Genomic DNA, 24,688 nt, shown 5'->3' with positions numbered 1-24,688 from the left:
GGGGGGGGGGGGGGAGGAAGGGTGGTGGTTGAGGAATCATAACGCTAATTTTTTACCCTGATGATTAGTGAATTCGACTTAATCGTTACACTTCAAGAAAACTTAACTCCATCGTAGCAGCTTCAGAACGTTCGGAAAAATTTTAAGTAGTTTCATGTCTATGATCAATTGGAAATCGGTTACTGTGGTTTTATCGATTGGCCGGAAATCGACGTTTGAAAGCGTGAACGTTCATTTCTTACGATCACTTGGGGGAATGTACGGTTTACCGCCATGACGTTCCCATTCTCGATTAAATTCGTGATCAAGGATTTCAGCTCCGCGTTTTCTGGTCAATCCGGTCTCATCCAGGCTCAACTCGCACATTTGCATGTCATCCACACCTTATGAAAAAAGACGAAAATAATAAATAAAAAGAACCTAATGATAAAGAATAGAAAAAGTTGAGTTATTGAATAATACATTAATTGATAAATCGCATACCGGCCACTAAAAGAATCGGCGGTTTGTCAGGATGAAGTTCCATTTGTCGAGCAACGTATTGACCATCGAAGTGGGCATACCACCAGCCCCGTTTTCCGCCTCCATTGGGCGTCTCTTGTTGACCTGCCGTCGCTGGACGTACGAATGGAATTCTGAAGTATCTCTGGGACGATTCCAAGATGGGTTGTTTCATTGGAGTCCGTGGCGTCTTGGCAGCTGTTGAACAGAAATCATTTCTTGTGTTTTTTAAGGAAAGTTATCATTGGGCAGTTCCCTTCTCATACGTTCGAACGTAAATGGATCTCTTTTTATATAAATCACGTTGTCAAGACGTACCTGCCTCCATAATGGATTTCGGAGCTCTTTCGTTTTCATCCATAGTAGTGCGCCTACGATTTCTTGCCTTCCATGCGTGATAGACCTTAAGTCTGCGATGGAACTCGTGACGACAGGCCTGTTTGCAAAACGTAGAGACATGAGACAAATTTACACGGAGACAAAGATTAAGAATAGGAATTTCTCTTGTACCTCGAGTAACTCTATGTCGCAGGACGTGTTAATGGCATCGCGCAATTCGGAATATTTCCACTTGGATAGATCGTATTTCTTGTTGGAAAGTGCAGCCTGACTGTTGCGTACCTGCTCCGATCTGCGATAGAAAGTTATAATGAAGCGAGAGACGATTAATGCAAGCATCTCGGTTATCATCGGCGAAGTGTTATTCACGAGACTTCAAGACGCCTAATGAATTATTACAAGGCCCGCGGGATATGGTAGATTAATGAGAGCAGCCCAAATAAAACAGTAGTTGTTAGCTTGGATGGCCTGAAAGAATTTAGAAAAACTACGAAAGCCACAGAGAAACATCGTAGGATGTTTGTCAACCGCGCAGGAATCAATTGACAGAAGGTAAATGAATTATGAAATTCGAAAATGAATATTGAAAATTATCATGTGAATTATCGTCATGCATTCTACATTTGCAAATACAGATACGGAATAACGTACTGGTCACTCTTCTATCTATAGGGACAGATACAAGAAGTTTAGGAAGTATCTGGAGAATTGAAAAATGGCCTTATCGATACTACAATACGAGAAGGAGAGTAAAGTGGAGCGCGATACAGGAAGCGGAAGTAGACGCCGCACGCCCACAAATAGAGAGACAAAACATTAACGCACACGAACACACATGTACTTCTAATGCAACTAAAGTTCGAAAAACTACGAGGATAGTCAGTGAAGGCCAAAAACAGCAGCAGTTAGTCTTGTTAGGTGTCCATGCGTAATCGCTGAAAACATTTGATACCTTATGAGCCTGTTGTTGTTTGTCGGTGGTACCCGCACGTCTGAACCACTATGTAATTGCAAGAAAATTCATATTTTATTCTTGTAATGTCAATCTCTTGCATTCTGATTAATTCTTTAATCGAACACGAGCTGTAGCACGCGAGAGAAGACTCGTCGTTTCTGTTGAACGCATCGGAACACATTCGAAGACACTTGTCATGTGGATATTGTACAAGGGTGTAAAAATGGGTTGGTTAGGTGGTAAAGATAAATAACATAAGCAGTGTGATACCTTCTCACTGGAGGTGGAGAATCTTCCACTTGGCCATTAGATTCCTGAGCCAATCTAACGGCCAGTTCGTGGTCTCTTCGTTCCTGTTCCAGTTGTTCTCTGTAACGACTCTCCTCCATTGCTTCTTTCTCTAGCTGAGCCTACGCATTTAAATATATAGACCAGAGTTTTATATAAATTTTATCCGGAACACCAGGAAGCCAATATTCAATTGTTCAAGCAATCTGTGCACCTGCAGAGCAGCTGCTGTCTTCTTGTCTTCCTCTTCTTGTCTTCTTCTTTGTTCCTCCTCAGCTTTTCTTCGTGTCTCCATTTCGATTTTCTTCCTTCGATTGTCCTCCTCTTCTCGTTTCTTACGTTCTTCCTCCTCCTTTCGCCTCCTCTCCCCTTCCATTTCCTGCTGAATTTTTCTCAACCTTTCTTGCTCCTCCGCTATCTTCTGCTGCTTCACCATATCTTGAAGTCCCGCCATCTGTTTGTTGACTTGAGACAACAGGTCGTTGTACATCGCGTCAATTTCCTGCGGCTTAATCTTTGCATTCGCCTGGGTTGTACAAATATTTTAAAAAATGTATGACTTCCACGAACGTAGTTGGATTAGCTGCCATTACCATATAAAAATATTCTGCGCAATGCGCTTGGCACAGATACCTAAAGTCGTATGTTACTCTTCCTTACCTTAATCTTCTGAACAGCCGCTTCAAGATCGGACTGAAGTTTCTTAATATCGTTTATGCTCTTCTCCTTCGCACTCTTCAGCTGAGTCGAAGTTTCCTGCATTCTCGTTAATTGATTTTTTAAACTCTTTATCTTTACGATGCCCTTGATACGAGGCTGATGTTGCTTTTTAGCTAGGTACATTCGGGCAGTCTTCTGGATGATGATCAGATGATGACGACGATATATAATCTTGTTCTTCACTAATAAGATAAAAGAAAACCATTAAACGACATTCGTAAAATGACGTTCAAGAAGACAATGCAATGAAGTGTCTTACACTTGATCACAGAGAGTGCACAGAACTGCATTTTATTCCAACGTGATTTCAATAACCATTTCTTCACGTTCGCTACGAGTTTTTTCAGATTCTCTGGGTCGGACTTCATGATCTTATCGAACTCCGCGAATTTTCCCGGTTTGAAAAATACTCGTGTGATACCAAACTTGAAGTCTTTTTTACTCAGGTTCAAGCTGTGCAGCAAAGCCTAAAACAAGGTAAAAGCGAGACATGAAATACATATGATAAAAAACAAATCACTGAGGAACGTCAATACTAAAGTAGCAGCATCGCACCTCGCAGAAGAATCTGGGATCCAGCTTGGCTAATTCTGGTGGCAAATACGACTTGTACATATTGTAAAGTTCCTGGAATGGAACACGACTGGGATAGCCGTGTTCCATGAGTTCAAGAACAGACGTCATGCCGGAACAACGCAATTGTCCAAGAATGCTGTTTCCATCAAATTGGTGATCGACCATCTCGTTGTTAGGTTTGATACAACGAACAAAGTTTGTTCCCTGAATGAATGCAAAGTGTTAGATGAATAATGTTCACGAAACCCATGGCAAGAGTTGCTCTCAGTCAGATACTCACGTTGCTCTTCAGTTTCTCCATAAGCTCACCAAGCTGAGTCTTGAACTTGCTTCCGACGCTTATGAAAGTCAACTTTCCTTTTTGACAAGATTGGTTGGCGAATTGCGTTCGTAGAAATGTGGTGCTACTCTCTTGAATAAGTGCTTCCAACGAGGCGTGAAGGGCATCATTATTCTTTTCAATAAATTGATTCTGTAAAGGAAAATGCATTGCATTTTTTTTCATGAAGTTCTTAGAAGCGCAAATTATAATTGAAATTGGGATTTTAATTACCGTCTGGTAGCAAACACCGCCAGCATAATGACGGATAACAAATCCTTCGTCATCTCTCAGTTCCCTGTGCGCCTTTAGACGTGAAGTGCGCGGCAACGTTATTCTGAAGTGTCCATTCCATGCCCTGTGAACTTCACTCGTGAAGTGTGCAAAACTGTGAGTTGGTAGTTTCGACTCTTCGTCGAGTAAACTGTAGATTCCAATAGTTTTCGACTCGATGAGATCTGAAATGCATCGTGAAGTAAAGATTTCATTTTACAAATAATTAATATTATAATCGACACGTGTCTTTACCAATGCAGTCCTGATTATCCACGTAGGAGATTTTGGGAACATTCAGAGATTCTCTTGCATAGAGATCCTGCTCGTATTTGAGAATTCTCTCATTGAAGAATTGCTGCAGCTTCTCGTTGCAGTAATTGATGCAAAACTGTTCAAAACTGTTGACTTTGAAATACTCTAAAAAGAGGATGAAAACTTTACAAGCAGCTTTCTTAAAACGTTTTTTTTTTTTTTTAGGTATAATGATGATTTACCAAATCCCGCGATGTCGAGAACGCCGATGTAATAGCTGGAAGCTTTGAAAGGAATACTTTTGTTGATTCTGCCAACAATGTGATCAAAGAGTTTGCTGTAAATGGCTTTGGCAAGAGCGTCCCTGGCGTTGTTGGCTTCGTAGACCTTCAAGGGGACCCTGAGATCATAAATTAAATTTATATTAATAAATGCTCATGTAATTTTGAAAAATAGCAAACTCACATAATGACGGTTCCTTTGATTCCACCACGACTCGTTTGCATGACTTTTGATACAAGAGCCTGCCTCAGTTCCTCAGGATCAACCCCAAGTAATTTAGCCGACATGGTAACCGCCTTCTCCGAGTTGGCAGATATCCTGGAGCCACCCTTGGTATCCTCAGGATTGTCCTCGAAAGTGATATTCCCTAGATGAAGAACAGCTGCAACCATGGTGTAAATTTCCATGCGTTCCGCGTCTGTCAGACCCAGCCTCGTAAGAGCCTGATATTTGTGTGAACAAAAAGTTTGTATAACTTTAAATAAAACTGTCGTAGCAACAATCGATTAGAGTATCGTAGAGAAAATATTGTTGAAAAAGAAAATGTAATAAAAATGTGGAGTGAAAAAAAATTTGCAAAGGAGAACGGAAAAAAGTTACCGTCGCTCTCTCCTATAAGAAGAAATATCCATTCAGCGTAAAAGGAATACTCGTCGAGGTTATCACACGTTTTGATACAGCGATTAATATCTATTAATGCAATTATCTAGATACCTGATCTATCGCGTTAAAACCTTCGACATCGTCAAGGATCGGATCGTGCAGACTTCCCTTGCCGCGCTGCTCCCGACTCTTCTGGGCCTCATTGAGCTTCTTCTCGGATTTGGAATTGCAAAAATATTGGGTGCAGCCGTTCCTCAGATAGTGAAAATCATCAGGCTTGGTGATACCAAGTTTCGCGCGAAGATCAGCCGGTGCGCCTGCGCACATCATATAGAAAACATGGTAGTTCCTCTCGTCAGGACTTTGAAGACAGATCCTCGACTTCTCCAGGAGGTAATGCGAAATGTAGCCACCGACGACCTGACATTTAGCGTCAAAATGTACTTCCATGAATTTTCCAAAACGCGAGCTATTGTTGTTCCTCTTGGTTTTGGCATTGCCAAAGGCTTCCAAAACTGGGTTAGCTACAAGCAGAGATCATCCTTATGAAGCAGACGTGTTGCTCGCTCGAAATATCATAATAAAGCTCGACGTGTACCATCAAGAATTTTTTGCTCTATCGGTCCAGCAGTAGATCCCCAAAGGTCACAAAGGTATCTCAAGAGATACTTAGTGGATTCTGTCTTTCCAGCGCCAGACTCTCCGGATACAATAATACTTTGCGACTGTTTCAAAACCTTCATATCCCTGAAGGCTTTGTCGGCTACAGTGAAGCATTGAAGCAAAATTACAACAAAGAAATTACAAAAAAATCTAAATAAAAAAAAGTGTCCTATGTCAACGTGTCGTACCAATGGCGAAGACATGGGGTGGCGTCTCGCCAAGAGACTTTCCCTGGTAGCCCTTGATAGTTTGAGGCGAGTAAAGATCCTTGACTTCGCAGTAGGGATTCACAGCGATGAGAATATTGGCGACATAAGTCTGGAAGCATGAAAGCATCGTGATAAATCGTGATAATAGCTGACATTAATAAGGCATAAAGCGGTGGGAGAGGGAGGGGGGGGGTGACAGTGGGGTCGACCAGGCGAGACCTAGAAAGTAAGATGGCGATCACAAAGGCGTTTCAGGTGCGGTGGCAATCTACACGTGGCACTACGTAAACAGCTCGATGAATAGGAGGTACCGTAGAATGCGCAAAGAAAGGGAAAAGGCCCATTTAATCTTATCTCGGATAACTCACGTATATCCTATCCTTGAAGTAACGGGTGCGTATATTGTTCAGAAGCGTCGCTTCGTTCAGGTACATCAAAGCACCTGAAAGAACAAAGAAGACAAATTCAGCCTCTCGATATTATTTAACTAACCTATTCGAAGGCCACCTCAAAAATTCACATACAATTGTCCTCTACGTCTTTGGTGTACTCTCCGGCAGGATAGACCTCGTCCAGCGGACACGTCCTCTGGGGATGCTTTTTATCCAATGGAACGATCAGTGCATCCCCGTCGACCATGTCGACGAATTTACCAATGATGAACCCCTCTTGAGGGTCTCTGACCCAAACCTGCTGGTTCTCCATCGCACCCTCCCTGCAATCAGTAAATCATGATTCTCAGTCAATCCGCCGATTACGAAACTTTCCAGTTCCCAATAAACTATTTCCTAAAGGGATGACACGCAGTTTATTCGGGTCGCTGCATTCGAGATTTAATGTTCGGTTTCGCAATCCTGCCGACAGGAAGTGCGATGGACCCTGCCGGAGTGGCCGCGGTCAGAGCCCAATCGTTCGAGCGTTGAGAAAAGAATTAACAGAGAAGGAAAGCACGAGTGAAACCTAAAGTCTCTTGAATATTTTTTTTTTTTTTTTTTTGGAAATCTGTAAAAATCAACAGTACTAGGTAGTGACGGTAACAATGACGATTAAGAGACGTCTAATGAATATTGCTTCTGAATGATAAAACTTTTAAAAATAATATCAGCCTGATATCGATGTACGTTCCATGAGAAATTCATATTTCAGCCTAAAGATAGGAAAATTCATAAGCGCTTATAAACATTACAGGCACCTGTGATATGATAACGTGTATTTTTGAATTTCTTTCTAAATTCAGTCAAATATCCAATGAATACACGCAGGGTGTGTCCATCGGTTTATCCGTCCAGCTGATGGCGATTGGATCGATAGGGCCATGCCCAAAATTCGCACGATCCTTTCGTCGCGTTACAAGCTCACTTTCGCCTTGGTCTCTTATCGACGACCAAGAATCCATTGTTGCCAATGGAGAGACCACGTACTATCAGCGCAAGAGACTGAATTTGGATTAGTCAGTAAAATCTAAATATAGAACTGAAATCACTATTCTTTCCATATCGACCTACGCTCGATGCACGTTCGACCGGAAGTCGCCTAATCGGATTAACAAGGATGCGAGTAAAGCCAAGGATGCTGGGATAGCTCCAGCCTATTGTTATGTTATTGCCAAATTTAAGTTTCCTCGAGGTTTAAGGTTTAACGAAGAATCAGGTTGCGCCGCGTTATTGAGAATGAAGCAACAAAAGTGCCAACTGCTGATCGATGAGGATTAGGTTTGCTTTGGTGAAGGCTACGAGCGAAAACTTCGAAAACTCCTTCGCTCCATTTGCGCCGCATTTTCGACTCCTTTCTTACTTCAGTCAATTTCCTTATTCCCTCCCCCCTTCGATTTTTTCTGCAGTCGATTAGCCTCCTATTTACCAAGTGGTTCGTGAAAATGAAAAAAAAATCGCCACTCTTATTTTACCAAACACTATCAATCTCCAATTGTCACGCAACCTGCCCAGTCGGTACTTTCGGGCAAGTTCAGTTTCTGGCATTGTTATCAGAGCACTGCGATATGATAACCCGTAAAATTCTTCATAAATAGACACCTACATAAATATAATTCGTATCTCAGTATTTGCTATGCGAGGAAAGATTTGGTTGATACAAAAAGTCTAAACAGCAAGTTATACTTGTTTTATATTGCTTATAAAGAAGCAGGATCCCCTTTAAATTCGTACGTACGATGTAACGTTCTTCCTTCCCGAAGGTAACATCCTTGCGTGACCTTTAAGGGATGATTACGAAATCGCCAAATTGATTTCACTGTCGTAAGGCGAGTCGATTGGGATTCGAGAAAAGCAAAGAAAATTTTGGCCTTTCGTTAGCACGTAACCACTTGCTGCCAGGCGTAGTCAATCGGTACTGATGATAACGCGCGAGCTACCAAAGCTACGTTATCGTCTTATCGAAAAGCGTCATCGTGATAAAGAATGGCATTCGTTCGTCCATATAAATTTTACGAAGCTCTCGGTCCTTATTGTCACTATGCATAGTTACAATTTGAAAATATTTTTTATCGAAAATTAATACAAGTCCTCGATCTCCTAGCGATCTCAGCAGTCGAGTGTCCTTAGCGATTCTTCGGTTGGAGTTACGTAAGGACTTACCGCTCGTCCTGTGAAACTAGCTAAACGTGACCATAAACTTGGCGATCCACGTGCAACCTGTTTCGCGAGTGGTTTCCGCGGCTTTTAAGGATGCTGTTAGGACTCTGTGATATTTTTGAGGATATCACCGGATTATTTACTCATTCTGCATGTAAGGGTACGTATTTATATACGTATATTGCAAAATTTTGCCTTCCGCCACTTTAAAAATTTGTTTACCACGAGTTTCGTAAGTTTTGGAAAAATCTGTCGTTTCACGGTGAAATCGCCTTAGAAATTTCGAACTCGCCGCATAATCGCCGGTGGTCGGCAACGTTGCGTAAGTTATTGCAAGAATCGAGATGTCGCGAATTCCCTGAAATTTTCATGTAACGTGCATCCGAGCAACAGTCGCTAACGGCTACGTGACCGAAGGTCCTTAGTGCCGTTGCATTAAGCTTGCACGCGTCCATAATTTCACGGTGCTGCATGCTGTGACTGAATATTTCGAGAATATACCGGAAGTCGTAAGAGAGATCGCGATTAAAAAATCTTATGCAAACTTTGATCGTCATTTGTTATACGCACGAAGTGTTTGATTCTGCAAATTTCATACAAGTAGACACGGATGTTCCATTTCCGAAGCGACTGATCGACGAAAGTGCCAGAAGCATTGGTGTCGAGGAAAGAAAAAAGAATGACAAAAAAAAACAACAAAAGAGAATAACAGAATATTGTCATTCGCGTAATCGGATGGTAAAAAGTATAAATGCCTGCACCGGTTCGTTCACCTTTCTCTTTGCAGAATAACTGTTACAGCCAGCTGTTACGCGATGGTTTCTTTTATTCTTTGACTCTCTACGGACGAGCGACTCGAGTGCGATTCAAGCGAGAGTTTCTAGCGTTGCTTGCCTATCCTGCTTACCTGCCACTTCGCTTCGGCCTCGCTACTTCGCTGCACTCTTCATTAGCTTACAACAGTTCTCTGACTTCGTGGAGTTAAAGTTGCCTGTCAAAGAATTCCTATGGAACACGGAAAGCAAGAGAGGCGCCATTTTTGTAATTAAAAAAAAGGATTTTCGAAAATTATCAAACGAATCCTCACGTGGGAACAATAACGCGACGTGACCTGAATAGAGAATATTTTAGTACGGAAAATCGCCGCAAGAGAGTTTCGTAAATAGAGTTTATCGCATGATCGACCGACATGAAATTACGATTGCACGTCCGAGGTAGTCTGAATGTCATTGGATTATCAATTGTTTTTAACCGACAGTCACGATAACTCTTTGTGGTAATATACCGATCGTTAACGGTGTCATGTACGACAATAAAAAAATATATTTCTTTGCAATTCAAACCCCACTGCTAATTCTCAGGAATGGCATCGGCGATTGGTTAACGACGAAATTCTGCTGCTTTCCCATGAACGCAGTCGCTTCCTGTCACCGGAAGTTCTCCTCGTACGGTGCCACCACGAAATGGTTAAGTTCGAATAAAAGCGGACAAAGGATCCGAATCGAATGAACGAGCGAAAGGGCAAGCAGGAACTAGGAGACACGCTCGGCTGCTTTTCTATTCGTCCATACGTGACGATTACCTTGGTTTCACAAAAAATTTAATTCCTCGCCATTAGCCCACTTTCCCATCATTAATGAACCGACTGTAAACTCAAAATGCTCGACATAACCAAAACCCAAGTAATATTTAAACTCGTCCGTCCGATTGGCTCTCTGGCTTGGTGATCGTCACTGAATCAGAAGCCGTAACTGCATTATCGGGAAGCCATTTTAAGGCTAATTTGAATCTTCTCATCTTCCAAACTCACGAGCGCAACCGACGGCGTAACTGTACTAACGATACTAGACACGCGGACTCCCGGGTACAACGAGAATCAAGTAGGGACAAGCAGCGCCATCTGACAATAGCAAGAACAAGGTACGCACTAAAATTACCCAAGGATCCTACGCGGATCCGTATCTCTTTTACCCGAGATGATGAGGTTTTAATCGTTCCTCAACTTTCAAGCTGACCTCCTCCAGGATACCCCTCATCCTGTTCCTGATCTCGTGATCTTGTCGCTCTCGTCGGCGTACCCAGTGTTTTCGAATCGTCCAACCCGTTACTCACCGAGAAAGTAAGAGGCGGTCTTGTAACTGTGTACCTACGTTGTTATGGTCACTGAACCCGGCGTTGCCTTTTAGCCTTTTACTACGTCGACGTGTAGACGCCAAGAGACGGCGTACGCTTACGTGAATAACCTTATTAATCCTGCCTGAGGGATCATTTCCAATTTTGGATCGACCTTGCCAAGAGTCGTCTGTCTCTCTGCTTGCCCGTCCATTCAACATACGTCGGAGGAAGTGTCGTAAAACCATTAATTTCAACAGACCTAGCGGGACATAAGCTTCTATGCATATCGAATTAATTAGCTTATCAATATTTATACTTTATTGGTCAATTAATAAAGGCGTCATTTGTTAAATGCACTTTTTGACATATCTTTTGCAGACTGATTAGCGAATCTACAGGTGCCACGTATAATCCCAATGTTTGTTTCATAAATCGACAATATTATTAATTTGTACCTATAAATATTCAAGATATCTGATAAGCAAGGTAAATAAAAATAAAATTTTTTTTCATGATTACTCGTCCTAACGACAACCCATTAAATTGTCCCCTGACATTACGCATACAGAAAGCCAAAGTGTCTGACCTATGACACGAAGTAGTTTCCTCAGACAAGGACACCAGACAACATTTCCTGCCCTTTGAATTCTGATCGATTTTTCGAGACGAAAGTTCAAATTACACACAAACGGCATCCATATCTATATCTACATACCTATGTCATATAAATATACATATATCATACGAATATGTAAAAATATAGCCTCGATCCTACGATTAGTCATCGATCGCGATAAATATAAAATGAACCCGATACAATATCTCATAACGGACAAACTCTACAATCTGAAGTCCACAGCAAGTCTCCAAGTGAAAGAACAAATTTCAAAATATTATTTTTCGAACCCGTAAACCAATGACCCGCAGGTTACGTGAAACAGTAAAAAATTTCCTGCGACACGTAAAAATGTAAAACTGATAAACATAATGGAGTCGGCAGATCGTTTAATCGGAGCAACCTTGATACCATCGTTGTCCATGCGTGGCCATCAGAGTCATCAGCGCCATCCCGACTCCGTTTAGTAATTCAAATCCGAGCGTGGGACAGGCTCGTGTTATATCAGCCATGCAGATGGTTTATTGCGCAATTTTGAGTTAGCTGGCTGCATTACCTATTTTTCCATTCTTCGTAAACACTTGCGGGATCACGAGACTTCGCGTCAGTCTGATGCCACATGGATTTCTACAGCTATAGTTTATTTCAATAGTGAAGCCTGGACGGATTCGATAGTACAGGAAGGATCTGAAGTTGCACAGAGTACCCATATACTAGACCCTGTGCATGCACTGAGTGTTATGTGCACACATGGTATGTATACATATATATACCCTATGCAGAGTATATATGGAATGCGTCAAGTTAGATACATCGCTACGTGCAATATATTTAATTTCCCTATTAAGTTACTGATTCGCATGGACACCGGTAAATTATTGTTTCATGGTGAATTTGAATATGACGTTGAAAAAGGTCAATGCGACTTTAACGGCGACTGTCGATCCTTGATATTCGATGGAACGAAGGTACGGCGGATCGTTGGATCTAGGGAACGAGGGGCTTTGAGAGAAAGGTGAGTCATCGACTTTTGATCCGATCGAGAACTCTTCCGCGATGCTGGAACGATTTATAGATCAATCGATAGGCTGGTATATAGGAGGTGCGGATTTCTATCTGGTCGATTTTATACACGTGATTGAACGGTGGTAGTGCCTGGTGCCTTAAACTCGGGATTACGTAACTTTTACGAGCCTGTCGTCGTGTCAGCTGAACTAGTACTGGACCGACGCTGCGCCGATCGTCGTTGCACTGCACCAGATTGACGCTCGTGGAAGTTCAGGATTATTACGGTAGGGCGGGAGTCGCCTGGAGCTATGGATTGTGGAATTTCGTTCGATCATTTTACTGCAGCCTGTTGCAGCATCGATAGAGGATCGCTTGAGCCAAAGAGATTCAAGAGAGAGAACGAGATAGATCTGGTATTGGAATATGAGTCATCATTGACTCTCGATTGAGCTGCAAGTAAATTACCGTGCTAGACGGATTAATGGTAAGAGTCGGTACCTGAAATGCATTTTGCTTTCTTTTTATGCTCGAGAGTTTCAGGTGCAAATTGGAAATTCACGGTAGATCATTGCACTGACGTATACTGACGTGCACTGGCATGCATCGGCAATGCACTAGACTATCAGGTTGCAGGAGTTAAGGATCTTCGGTCAGCCCGGGAATCCTCCAAGGCCAATTAGGTTCTCATCTCGTGCGTTAGACGTATGTACGTTAATTGCCAGGAGCAGCGAACGCGAGTTGTGCACTGGGTCAGAGAGTCTTTATAGGAAAGGAAAAGAATGGCCGTTAATTAGAAGAAAATTCGCGTGGGATTGTGCCGCGCGGTTATCGCGGCGCATCTGAGCAGAATGCAATAGCTCTAGCAGAACAAAGGCTCGGAAGGAACGAGATCGAGAGTGGGACTTTCGGTACGAGAAAGTATTTTTCATTTTTCTTTCTCCTTCTTGAGACCGGAATTGCCTTGTTGGAATGCACCTATTGCCTGTGCACATGCAGGCGTGTACTCGTGTACTTTTATACTCACGAATGGGAGGAGAGACGTTTATTGGGATGGGCTGTGGTGCGTATCCGGTCTTGATCACAGGAGAGAAAGGAATCGTAGAACGAGGGGAGATCTGGTCTTGGAATAATCACTAATGCGTTCGTGTAGTCAATGTACTTCACTGCTTTATGCCACCTTATGACGGCCATATCTTACTTTAGTCTTTTCATCGAATTGGGGATCGAGAAAATGTTCTGAAAAGGAAGCAAAAGAAATTGCGAAATCGGCATAACGTATTCTGCCATTCGACAAGGTCTGATTGCGTGAAATGGAAAGGTTACTGATTGCCTAGAATGTATAGCGGACTGTATAGAATGTGAGAAGGCTGTTTGTATACAAAAAAGATTGGTTAGTCACGCGGAAGCATTATTTTAGAATTTCAGTATTTTCTATGGAAAACTGTGATATCGTCAGGTTTCTCCTTATTTGGGAATATTACAGTGAATATGGATTCAGGCAGGTGACCGGTAGTCCATACCAAATTCGTGAAGAGGCACCTGTCCAACGAGTGGACGTTATTCGATATCAGCTGTCGTAAACCGTCACGCTTGCAAATTGAAAAGAATTCTTTGGTGGTTTGTAAAAATGTCCAGAATGCGCTGAAATAATACGAGCCTAATCGTATTAGTCGTAAAATTTATATTACTCGAATTGACCGTTCCGCTGAGAAAACAACGATTAGGCGCCTAGACCGAAAGCTTCGAGTAACCGTCGAATAATTCAAATGTTTGTTTTTGCCGAGTAAAGAAAATTTTCTTGCGCGAAACTAAAGATCAGACGTATTGCATAAAGTATGAAATTTTGCACTGGTACGGTGTAACGTTATCATGAGTCAGCTTCGTGTTTTTCGTGTCATTTCAGCCGAGCTCGACTCTCTGGAGTCTCAGGAGGTTTTAGACAAACAATGGACTAGCGGAGACGTCGTGCCTCTGCGTGTTTCGAACGAGCTGCCGAGAATCGTACGAGGTATACGGGTCTACGATAACTTCAATATTTACTATATTCAAGCACCGTCTGCCTTCAACGTACTTCTGCCATCTTTTGCTATTCGTGGTAATAGGCGTTGGTACGATAAACACAAATTTCAAACATAACACTTCAATTCATTGACACCTACAAGCAAGAAAACCAACACAACTGTCTCGTACCGATTGCGTTTTAAGAGAATCATGTGAATCCATTTCCAAACTTTTGTTAAGTACTCTTCCAAGAATTATCGTTTCCGTCGTTCATTCTTTTTCAATAAAATAGTCCGGATCTTAATACAAGCACAAGGCAATCAATTCCTTTTTATTATTTCTTCAGCTAACCCACTAGAACTCCAGGCATTCCCTACCCTCTTTCTTTCCTTCTTCTTTTCCTATCCACTGTGTATACAATTTATGAGTCGATTTCGTCTTTTCTCTAAAGCACCACGCACGTAAATATTTTTAATGACATTTAGCCGGTTATCGTATTTCGACATTGCGCAATGCTATTGTTTCTAGAGACAGATAAGGCCGTACTCACCTGTCTGAAGGAGCGAGCGATAAAACGTTCCGCGCAAAGTCTGGCACGCAACTGTCGCTTAGCTCTCGGACTTCGTACGTCGTCGGCTTTACTCGCGAGTCCTCGGTCCTGCCACGCGGACAGCGTGTCTCCCATCGTCGACTGATCATTATTATCTAGATATTCCTTAGGTGAGGCCATACTGGCTGCACTGTTATTCTACCTGTAGACTAGATAACCGAGCGTCACAACGTCTAGAGCGTCCAGCTATATTCCAGATAATAGAGTAAAAATCATCTGCAATCCGAATGATAGAATCGACCGCAATGGAAATTGGCAGAATCTCCAGGTAACTTCCTTATATTTGATCCGTGAGCAACCGAACATTTCTCGAAACGTCTAGCTACCATTTTGTAAACGACAGCTCTGTACTTATAAATTTCTAACAATCATAACCGCGCTTCACTCCTGCGTTTGAATTTCAGGTCATTTCACGCAGAATGTTTCGAATATGTTGTGTCTATGTATGAATATAGCCGACTGTCTCTGCAACGACGTCTAATAGAAACGTTCGCGCGATCCAACGGCGAATTATGAATCATGATAAACGGATGATCATGCCGTCTGGCTGATCTCTGCGATTCGATGTCTGTGCAACGGTGGAGGCGCGTCTGTGCGTCTAAAATGAATTAATAGGTACGTGTGGTCGAGTCTCGTGAGTGACCGGCAGTTGAGCTTCGCGTCACTTATAGTTAGCCAAGCAATGGCTCGTAGGAGTACAGCGCGCTTTCTCGCGCCGCTTCGATATTAATCATAACGAACTGAGGTACTTTTACTGTAGAGATGGCGTTAAGAATGAGGCCTGTTGTGACGGTGGCTATACCTCTGTATCTACATAAGGTGCGTAAGGTCTACAGAGCGAAGTACAGTACGTGGCACGTAGGTATACCGTGTACCGACATAGGCATATGTATATACATATTAATGAGACAGATAGTCGACAGCGGGTAAAACGGGATTTAAAACTGGTTAGGATTGGTCCAAGGGTTCATTCCTTTATTCTTTAAGGCAGCATATAACATAAATAATCCTCTCAAACGTGTCAACAAATGTGAGCTCGTGTAACGGTATTTACATGTTTTCTCGGAAAATGGATCTTCCGGAACGCTGGGGACGGTGAGAGATTCTCATCGGTAAATCATCCTTATGTCTACTTGTGGGCTATCAATGTGATGTCGTTACCGGGTTGTCATGGATAAATAATTAATTGTGCTACAAAGTGAGCGATGAGGTTGGCGCAAAGGGATTAATGTAAACCAGAAAAATCCAAATATTCCGCGACGAAAAGTTTTCATGTTTATTTGGCTTTTCGGATTTCTCTGATTTTCCGAATTTCCACAATAATTCTTCTCTTCGCGATCACGCACTCATATTTTTTTTATTTATTTTCTTCCTCGAGTCGCATTTTGTCATGGCAACAGGCCTTCTGGGATTTAGGAGGCTAGACACGATCCACCTCGGAGCCTTCGACCTGGAGTCAGAGGTCGCTCCTTTTCCTTATCCCGATCGATCGTGATTATATCGATGCCTCGTATCGAACGAACGTGCTCTCGTGGCATGCTTAATCCATCAGTGCCACATGACACTTTTTCTTACAGCTTTTCTCATAACCTTTTTCATTTTATTTAACTGGAATTATAATTGCCTTTCGGATGTATTCAAAATGTCCGTCTGCTCATGGAGCATCCGTGCGCCACGTTGGATTTCCGATCCGCTCGTTCATCCGTATCTATCGGGTAATGATAATTCCCAGCCTACCCAACTTTTTCTTGTAATCGAGGGCAAATTATCCTGATCGTCCACAAATCTTTAATCGAACATCGTCAATACACCCGTGCAACAAGAGGTCACGCTTTTTCGAGTCCATGCGTGCATCTCACTTCCGGTTCACGCCTGTTTCGGATGAGGTGCCGGAGCAGGGGGTTCCGACCGGAAGCAGGAGAGCAGGAAGCCGGTATACATGGTGAACAAGATTGTGATGGCGATCAACATGTACATGTAAATATTTAGTTCCGGTTGCCGGAAGCGATTTTTACGTAGCCACTCCAGGACGTCCTGCTCGTTGTGAAGATCACCTTTAAATAATTAAATATATTTATTAACAGTAAATTTCAATAATTTTAATAAAATATCTCACCTCGGTAGATACTGGGAAATCGTTTCCGGAAATAAACTATAGCTGGCAGTTTGGTGACTCCCCACTTCCGGGCATATCGAGGATCGGCCATCTTCACGAAGGTGATGTCCAGGTTGTCAGTTTCGCCATCGATATTTTCCAGTCTCTCGTTCACCTCGGCACTCTCCTTGTGATTGTTTTCGTCTGGAGATAAGGAACAGAGTTACGAGAGGGTCCTGTGTAAAAAAATTTGAATCCTCAACGTCACTCACAGAAGAAAACAGTTAGGAATTCGTTCTCGTCCAGAAGTTTATCCAGCATCTTCTTGTTAACCTCCTCGATTTCATTTTTGATCTCAAAGACATCCTGCGAAGTGAGCCACTGCAGAATCTTATCTTCTTGTGTCAAGTCGCCGTCGTAGATCAGCGGCGTCTTCTTCCGGAAGTACACCAGCGACGGTACGTTCAGTATACCATACTTCTCAGCGGTTTCCGGGCTGAAGATCTTCACGAAGTCTATTCCAAACAGATCGGCCTCGCCATCTATTTTCTCCAGGGCTTCCATGATCTCATCACATTCCGGGCAGTCCTCATCGTCTAGGTAAGAGAATACAAAAGAAAATAATCAATCGGTCCAAAGTCGAAAAAATCATTAATAAACTCTTTTGTTTTCTCATAATAAAATTCTTACAGAAGAAGACCGCGAGGAACGGCGACTCGTCCAGAAGTCTTTCCAGCATTCTGTCATTGACCGACTCGATCTCGTCAGCCAATTCCCGATTGTCATCGTCGATCAGCCATTCGAGAACGGATTCCTCGTTTTGTAAGTCACCTGATACCAATGACTCATTTTAAAATTCAAATAACAATACCAAAAGATTCTCCTACAGAAATGCACTCGAACAGCCATAACCTTCAAAGAGAAGAGGATTCCCGTTACGGAAGTAGACGAGAGCAGGGAACGTTTTAATGGAGTAACGTTTGGCCAGTTGGGGATCCTGAATCTTCACCATGTGTATACCAAATACGTCACACTCGTCATCGATCTTCTCCAGTCCTTCGAGAATCTCGTCACAGATGTGACAATTCTGCTTATCTACCATCATCACACAATATCCAAATGAATTTGTCCAGTTGGACCGCCGCGACAATGTTCGTGCTTGCGCAGACAATACGTACAAAAGTAAACGGCCAAATACTGAGTGTCTTCGACGGACGCTTCGAGCATCACTCTGGTTATCAATTCGATACGGTCCTCCGTTTTCTGAGTGATCAACCACTGCAGCACCTCCTCCTCCTCCGAAAGGTCACCTGCCCATCATCGATTGAGATACAGTTGGGGCGAGAGAGGAAATTATAAGAAAATATCAAAAGACCAGACCTTCGAATACGTTTGGCGTTTGATTCTCGAAGTAAACCAGAACCGGAAAGTCGGTGACCCCGTAATCCTCGGCGATCTTGAAGTCCTGCGTCTTGACGAACGTGATCCCGTGTCTGTCGCAGTCGTCGTCGATGTTTTCCAGTTCCTCCAGTATGCCGGCGCACTGCTCGCAGTCATCGCTATCTGTGGAAGACTCGATCGTTAAAAAAAGGAGACACTCCGCCTGGGAAACACGTGGGTGCAAAGGAGTGCGAGAACTACGTGTCTGATGTGGACGATGACGCGAGTAACGATAACTGAACGACAGTACTGTGAATGTGGAGGATGTTTGTGTTCTTCGATAAGATGATACTTTGTAATGACGATTGATGATGTTGTTGCTGGTGTTGTTTTTTTCTGGTTGTCGTTCTCTAGGGGGAAATAACCACGCACACCAAATGCTCTCAAATCTCTACTGCTCGAAGAAAATTTAATTTCCGTGACAAAGACATGCCGAAGGAAATAACTGAACACTGATCTGCGTAGCTGCGTAGCACCGGGTTCACCACATGCTGGGATTGTCACATTATTCTTCGGGATGAAACAGTCTAATCGTCTAAAGGAAGGAAGAACAAAAAAAGAAGGACGAAAGAAGAAGGTGAAAACAAAGGGGAACAAAAGTAATGTAAATTCTCTCAAAAGACGTATTATAGGCGTCGGTTTAGGAACCAGGACGGATAGATGCAATCGCGATAATGTAGCTTGTGAGGCTAAAAAATTGATAACAAAAAATATGAAAAATTGGCACTAAAAATATAGTAACTGTAAGCTGCTGATTGGAGAGAGATAGAAAGAAAAAAAGAGAGAATTCTAAGGTATTGAGAAAAAGTGGGACAGAGGGGGATAAACTTATAGTGAAAATCTGTCTTATTTATGATGGTCTTGTACCGTCGACGTCTTCGGCCACCTCAGCCTCCGCCATCCGCTGCTCCTGCTTGTGACGCATCTGCTTGCGGAACGCTTTCGATTGGCACATGTCGCAAAGCGTTCTGTTCCCTACGGCATTAGTTCACATCGTGTATAGCTTTGGAGAATGGAGACAGGCAGTTAGAGCGTCGAGTCGCTAAGCGCAATGCACATACGATACGATAAGTCGCTTATCGATGTAAAGAGATTGTTAATTGAGCTCGCGTCTACCGCGAGTTGTCGGGCTCGTCAAGTCGAGCTCATAATTTTTCTACGAGTCTAACGAAGACGAAGAAGAAGAAAAGGAAGAAGACTTCCCGCGATGAACGAGAAGTGAGTGACAAAGATGTCGAATCATTATCATCATCATCATCATCATCATCATGACGTATCGTTACTCAGTCCTAGGGTCAGGTGCCGGTTGATCATTTAATTAATTAATTATAACTACTGTAAAACCTCAGTTACGTCCAATACAGGAACATACACAGCAGGCACATTCCTCAAACACTGGCTGCCATTAATGCCGCTTCACTTTTCGATGACATGAAAACGTCTTCCTCGACCAAAAGACAGTCTCCGTTGTGAAAGCTTTAAGTATGAAGAAAAAATAAAAAGTGAAAATTGTAAAAGCTATGCACTGTAACAGCCAGTAGTAGAGTGTCCTAGAGGCTAGAGATACATTCCTGCTTGGCAGTTGACAGCGGCTGAGGGACTGTCAAACTTACAGAAGTAGACTGCCAAGGAGTCCGACTCCCGAATAAGATGCAGAAGGTCTTCGCCTTCCAGAGCCTCGATTACCTCGCCGGAAGGATCTTTTTGGGTAAGAAGCCACTGAAGGATTTGTTCCTCGTCGTAGAGGTCACCTGGACAATTTTCAATGTCACGTTAATTTATCACGTCTCATTAATTTAGAAGCCTGGAGCATGGATAAGGACGGGGACAGTCTACCGGCGTAAATGACAGGCTCCTTCGAGCCCATTTTGAAGAAGAGGATTCCGGGCAGAGCGAAGACGCCGTATTGCTTGGCCAGCTGCTTGTCGTCTATCTTTACGAAGTTGATCCCAGCTCCGTCGGCCTCGTCGTCTATGTGCTCGATCTCGGCCAGGACTCGGGTGCACTGTTTGCAGTCGTTGCTGTCTGAACACACGCACAGTTCATTCCTTGCTCGATAATATTTTCAGTTAAATCCAAAGAGTCAGGATGGAAGGACCAATCGCGTGATCTCCTGTAGGGACGATCGGACCAATACTCACAGAAGAAAACGGCCACGTAATCGGAAGTCTGCCTAATCTTGTGGAACATCTTCCTGTTGATCCTCTCGATGTGATCGGTGAGCTCCATGTTTTCCGGATTGGTCAACCAGTCGAGGATCTCTTCCTCGTCGTCGATGTCGCCGTCGTAATTGATGTACTTGCCCTTCCGGAAGTAGGTGATGCCTGGAGGATTACGGAAGCCATACTTCTTAGCCATCAGTCGGTCGCTCATCTGAACAATCTTGATCCCGTACTCGGCGGCTTCGTCATCGATCAGCTCGATGTGCCGCAGCACTCTGGGACTCTCTGGATCCTCTTCCTTGTCTGAAAGGTACCAAACGAATAATCCTCTAGACGCTTTTACGAGTTGTGTCGATTATTAATTATTAATTATTAATTCTTAATAAAACGTTGATCCTCACAGAATACGACGGCCAGGAACTCCTTGGTCTCTATGTACTTGGTCAGGGTGTCCCGATCGATCTTCTCGATGCTCGCGTCGTTCTTCTGCTTTACCATCCAGTCCAGGACTTCCGTCTCATCGAGCAGATTACCTGGGAGGGATTCATCATCAATTCTAGTTACCAAATTTTCCACAAGGTGGATCTTCGAAATCGCCAAACGACAAACTTCCGGTTCTCTCAACTCGTAAGCAAGTGAGTCGATCGCGGCTCTGCTATTTCAGGCTGTTACGAGGAAGCTGCAGGTGTTTTGAATAAACGAAAAGACAAAGGAAAGAGATTGCGTGCCAACCAATGGAGAAACTTTCCTTCTCAATCAGCCGACATACAAGTAAGCTCGTTCTGGAATGGCTAATCTGAACATTACCTTTCTTCCCTTCGAAGGCAATATCTTTTATATTTCTTCCGTATGTACAAACAACACTTACCATCGACAGAATCACGGAAAAGCCCTTTTATGGAAGAACCGTCGAACGTGGATACGTCGCAAGGAAGAGAGAGAGAAAAAAGTAAAACAGAAGAGAAAATGAAAAGGAAAGTAGGATATAAAAAATTATAAAGAACAACAAGACACATGCCAAAGTGACGACGTGGGGATCCAATCTTCCAGCATGCCCATCCACCGTTTCCAGGCAACGTCACTTTCCTGCTTCCTGACGCAACTCGAAGGTGGAAGCTTCGCTGAAGTTCTGCGTCTTCCGAGAGTCCTCTTGCACCCGTCCATTCTCGACTCTTGCTCTTTGCTCCCGCGCACAGCGATTCCTCGATTTTACGTTCGATCTATATTTCCTTCAAATGCATTTGCTAAGCTTCATTTAATTTTACTTTGTAACGCGAGACGCGAATTTTTGACCAGACAAAATTTTGAGATCGGCGTTGTATCGGTGTTTTCGATAAATTGACCTATTGACATACCTATAATACCTACGAAATAATGGTCAAAGCAAGTATAAAAGGATACCATTTAGTACTAGGAAACATATTTATTATCATCATACTGAGTTTACCATACATGTTGCTCTTAAATGATTAACAAAATTACCGCTTTGCGCGTATTCCGTGTCCATATGTGATACGTTGATTATGCGTACGTGAGTGCCAAAGTATTCGTGTTTGTGAGTTTCTACGTATAAAAATATACTCGAGTACAAATTCGTAGATATTTTTAAAACAGTCACTGTACCAACAATTATACAGTATGCCTGATCTGCTCCTGGTTAACGGATTTCAATTGGCATTTAACGTAGTAACGTACCGCGATCTATTTTCTTCTATACAATCTTTTCCTTATTTTATCATTCTCTTGCTTCTCTCGAGTATATATCGAATACTCGTTGTCTAGGCCTTAACGACTGCCGACGTGTGCAAACGTTCCGCGATATTAATCGTGCTCTCGTGCGAACGAGCGATCTATCCTCGATCGTGACGAGTCGCGATCTAAAAGCGTCTGAAATGAAAAAAAAAGGAAAAAAAAGATTGGGAAAACGGAACATAGACACGTGGAGCAAAAGCAGGAGAGTTTGCTGCTCGGCAATGCGACGCGAATAGTTTAGTTTTTCGCTTAAGGCAGTCACGTACCTACAATGGCTGTATCTAGATTCTCTTGAAATCGTCATCACAGTCTATTCGTCTTTCTCTTTTGAAAATCCTAAAATCGCCTGATCGTTCGAGTATTAAAATAATGTAAAATTGTTCGCTCGCTCGCACGTGCCTCGCGCGACATTGCAACGGAATTTCAACGTTCAACGTTGTCGTATACAGGCATCATTACGTATATTATTTGTTCGTTGAGCAGGCTCAGGCATCGTTGAAATAATGATTATCGCACAAGTGGACAACTCAAATGCAAAGAGAAATGTGACGTAAGCGTCAGGCTTTAGCCGTTCTCCAGACACGGTGTCCCGGTTGCCGAGCAAGCGCTAGAAATTTGTCCGAAAGATCCGACGAGCGAACGAGAAGGACTTCTGACGACGGGAAAAAGACGCTCGTGACTGGTAAACGACGTGGAGCAACGGCGTCCCGACGCCGAGTTACGTGAAAAGGACGTTAGAAAAAGATTGCTTCGTCTCGCATCCTTAGGCATTTTAGCCGAGTGACGACGAGGCGTTCTGGCAGGTAAATAAAGTAATAACACGGCGTTGCACATATACAGATTCATTAATAACAACGTGTTAGAAACGATAAATGATAACGAAGCATAACAAAGCGTAAACGGGTCGTACAGTAGTACAAAAAGAAAACAACAATAATAACACGTACCGCGGGGTTCCGAGCAGGGAGGTTCTTTCTTTCTTTATTTTTTTATTCTTTCGCTTCTTTTCACTTTTTGTTTTTCCGGATTCTTCGTGCGCTCGACTTTCGTGTCTTACGAAGAGAAATGCGTGCGAAAGAAAATTGGAAGACACGTCGGGGAGTTGAGAAGTAAAGGCTAACGAGGAAAGAAAGTGAAAGTCATAGACGGAGAGAAGTAAAGGAAATGGAAGAGTCTGTATACGTAATAAGTAACAGGGCCGTAATTATCGGACAACGAGCCCCGCGGTAAAGAAGCGGCCGACGATCCTTCGCGTTACACGGCGATCGTACTTTTACGACTTTTCTTCTTCATTTCCTGACTGGTCCAGCGTAAGCGAGTACCTCGATTTGTGTATTAACAATGGTGATAATAATGATAACAGCGAGATGCAAAGTGACGGTGAGGATTGTAGTATATGTAAATGTGGGGGCGAGTTGTAGGTGGGCGCCTCGCTAACGATATTTATAACTTGTATAGTGGAAACGAATTATCGGAATTCAGTATAAAGAAGAAAAGTCTTGATCGGGTTATCCAGCCTGATAACCGGTCCACGAGATTCATCTTCTTCGGCATGATGAACGCATGACGAATGTTGTCCCACTGATGACGATGATAACGTTATGCCGCATCAAGATTCCTTTGGATGTTCTCGATTCCTCGGTATATGACGATGATGGAGAGAGAGAGAGAGAGAGAGAGAGAAAAGGTAAGACAAAGAGAGAGTGAATGAGAGAGCGTAATCAAAGATAAATTTCGTGACAGACGCGGACGTCGGTAGTCTCAGGATCGTCCGTCTGATTTTGCCAAGATTTCAGTGCAAGGGATCATTTTGGTCGTAAGGGTCGTAAGCGTCCGTCATCCCCTCCGAGCGAATCATCCCCTCATTTTCTCGTTCTCCTCTTCCCCTTCCCACCGTCGAGGTCGTCACGAGGTCGAGGTCGAAGGTCGCGCCGCTCCCATAGCTTTTCTTGGTCTCGAAGTCTCTTGACCTCGAGTTATCGGTCCCTCGACTGAAATCCTCTAAACCTTCATGAGGTAGGGAATCCCGGCGACAACTGCAACACCCGATAAGCCAAGACACCAGCTGGGTCAGAATCGCCTCCAGTGAGGTTAGGTTATCTTCTCTCACGAACTTCATTCTCCTTTGCTTATCGTAACACGTTCTTCCTTATGCTCTGTTCATTTTCCTTATTCTTATCGTAACTCTTAGAATCCTTAGCTTTGTATCTGGAGCGCTCCTGAGAAGTATCTCGAGAGGGGGACAGAGAGAGAGAGAGAGAGAAAGAGAGAGAGAGATCTCGATAGATTGTCTCCAGTCGCATTTGCATGTGAAT

At 43.1% G+C, this 24,688-nt stretch overlaps 2 protein-coding genes and 1 long non-coding RNA gene across 14 annotated transcripts in view; 1 reads left to right on the top strand and 2 right to left on the bottom strand.

Annotated features, from left to right (window-relative positions):
- Positions 1–14: 14 nt before the first annotated feature.
- On the bottom strand, positions 15–15,028 carry LOC107265164 (myosin heavy chain 95F). 8 transcript variants are annotated; one of them, XM_025082491.1, is made up of 23 exons: positions 10,157–10,324; positions 9,482–9,579; positions 6,508–6,698; positions 6,352–6,425; positions 5,963–6,092; positions 5,710–5,874; positions 5,223–5,635; positions 5,109–5,120; positions 4,692–4,951; positions 4,469–4,626; positions 4,227–4,391; positions 3,933–4,156; positions 3,660–3,851; positions 3,359–3,583; positions 3,063–3,270; positions 2,744–2,985; positions 2,298–2,609; positions 2,066–2,205; positions 1,793–1,840; positions 1,012–1,132; positions 820–937; positions 484–699; positions 15–383 (listed from the first exon to the last, which is right to left on the bottom strand). In XM_025082491.1, exons 3-23 carry the CDS (start codon positions 6,686–6,688, stop codon positions 232–234), a joined length of 3,756 nt encoding a protein of 1,251 aa, XP_024938259.1. In that variant the 5' UTR covers positions 6,689–6,698; positions 9,482–9,579; positions 10,157–10,324; the 3' UTR covers positions 15–231. The 8 variants fall into 8 exon arrangements, with proteins under 8 accessions (XP_024938259.1, XP_024938255.1, XP_024938260.1 ...); XM_025082487.1 differs by lacking the exons at positions 9,482–9,579; positions 10,157–10,324 and adding an exon at positions 14,865–15,028; XM_025082492.1 differs by lacking the exon at positions 9,482–9,579 and having other exon boundaries at positions 10,157–10,382.
- Positions 10,364–11,209, top strand: LOC112493976. Its single transcript, XR_003059009.1, has 3 exons — positions 10,364–10,494; positions 10,585–10,693; positions 10,761–11,209. It is a non-coding gene; the product is annotated as an uncharacterized LOC112493976 (long non-coding RNA).
- Positions 15,029–15,872: 844 nt separating the features above from the next.
- Positions 15,873–24,688, bottom strand: part of LOC107265186 — a 26,064-nt gene continuing 17,248 nt past the window's right edge. For 2 of the 5 annotated variants that reach the window (XM_015734351.2, XM_015734350.2), the window contains 12 exons: positions 21,023–21,154; positions 20,601–20,924; positions 20,296–20,484; positions 20,073–20,210; positions 19,327–19,434; positions 18,400–18,582; positions 18,198–18,329; positions 17,932–18,114; positions 17,710–17,850; positions 17,292–17,615; positions 17,041–17,223; positions 15,873–16,978 (listed from right to left, as the gene is read on the bottom strand). In XM_015734351.2, the coding sequence (XP_015589837.1) occupies positions 16,791–16,978; positions 17,041–17,223; positions 17,292–17,615; positions 17,710–17,850; positions 17,932–18,114; positions 18,198–18,329; positions 18,400–18,582; positions 19,327–19,434; positions 20,073–20,210; positions 20,296–20,484; positions 20,601–20,924; positions 21,023–21,154 (2,225 nt within the window). In that variant the 3' untranslated portion in view covers positions 15,873–16,790. Of the gene's footprint in view, positions 16,979–17,040; positions 17,224–17,291; positions 17,616–17,709; positions 17,851–17,931; positions 18,115–18,197; positions 18,330–18,399; positions 18,583–19,326; positions 19,435–20,030; positions 20,211–20,295; positions 20,485–20,600; positions 20,925–21,022; positions 21,155–24,688 lie in introns of all 5 variants that reach the window. The other 3 variants (XM_015734353.2, XM_015734354.2, XM_015734352.2) reach the window with 2 other exon arrangements.

Source organism: Cephus cinctus, unplaced genomic scaffold (genome assembly GCF_000341935.2).
Source record: "Cephus cinctus unplaced genomic scaffold, Ccin1 Ccin1_scaffold0215, whole genome shotgun sequence".
Lineage (NCBI taxonomy): Eukaryota > Metazoa > Arthropoda > Insecta > Hymenoptera > Cephidae > Cephus > Cephus cinctus.
Note: the sequence above shows the minus strand (reverse complement) of the source record. Positions and strands in the feature narration are given on the sequence as shown.

Excerpts from the sequence above, each read along its gene's own strand:
- LOC107265164 (XM_025082487.1), bottom strand. The coding sequence starts at position 15,013 with ATGATCAGTCGACGATGGGAGACACGCTGTCCGCGTGGCAGGACCGAG. Across the intron at positions 6,699-14,864 it reads TCGCTCGCTCCTTCAGACAG|GGAGGGTGCGATGGAGAACC; the intron begins GTGAGTACGGCC and ends TACTGATTGCAG. Across the intron at positions 1,841-2,065 it reads TCTCCACCTCCAGTGAGAAG|TGGTTCAGACGTGCGGGTAC; the intron begins GTATCACACTGC and ends GCAATTACATAG.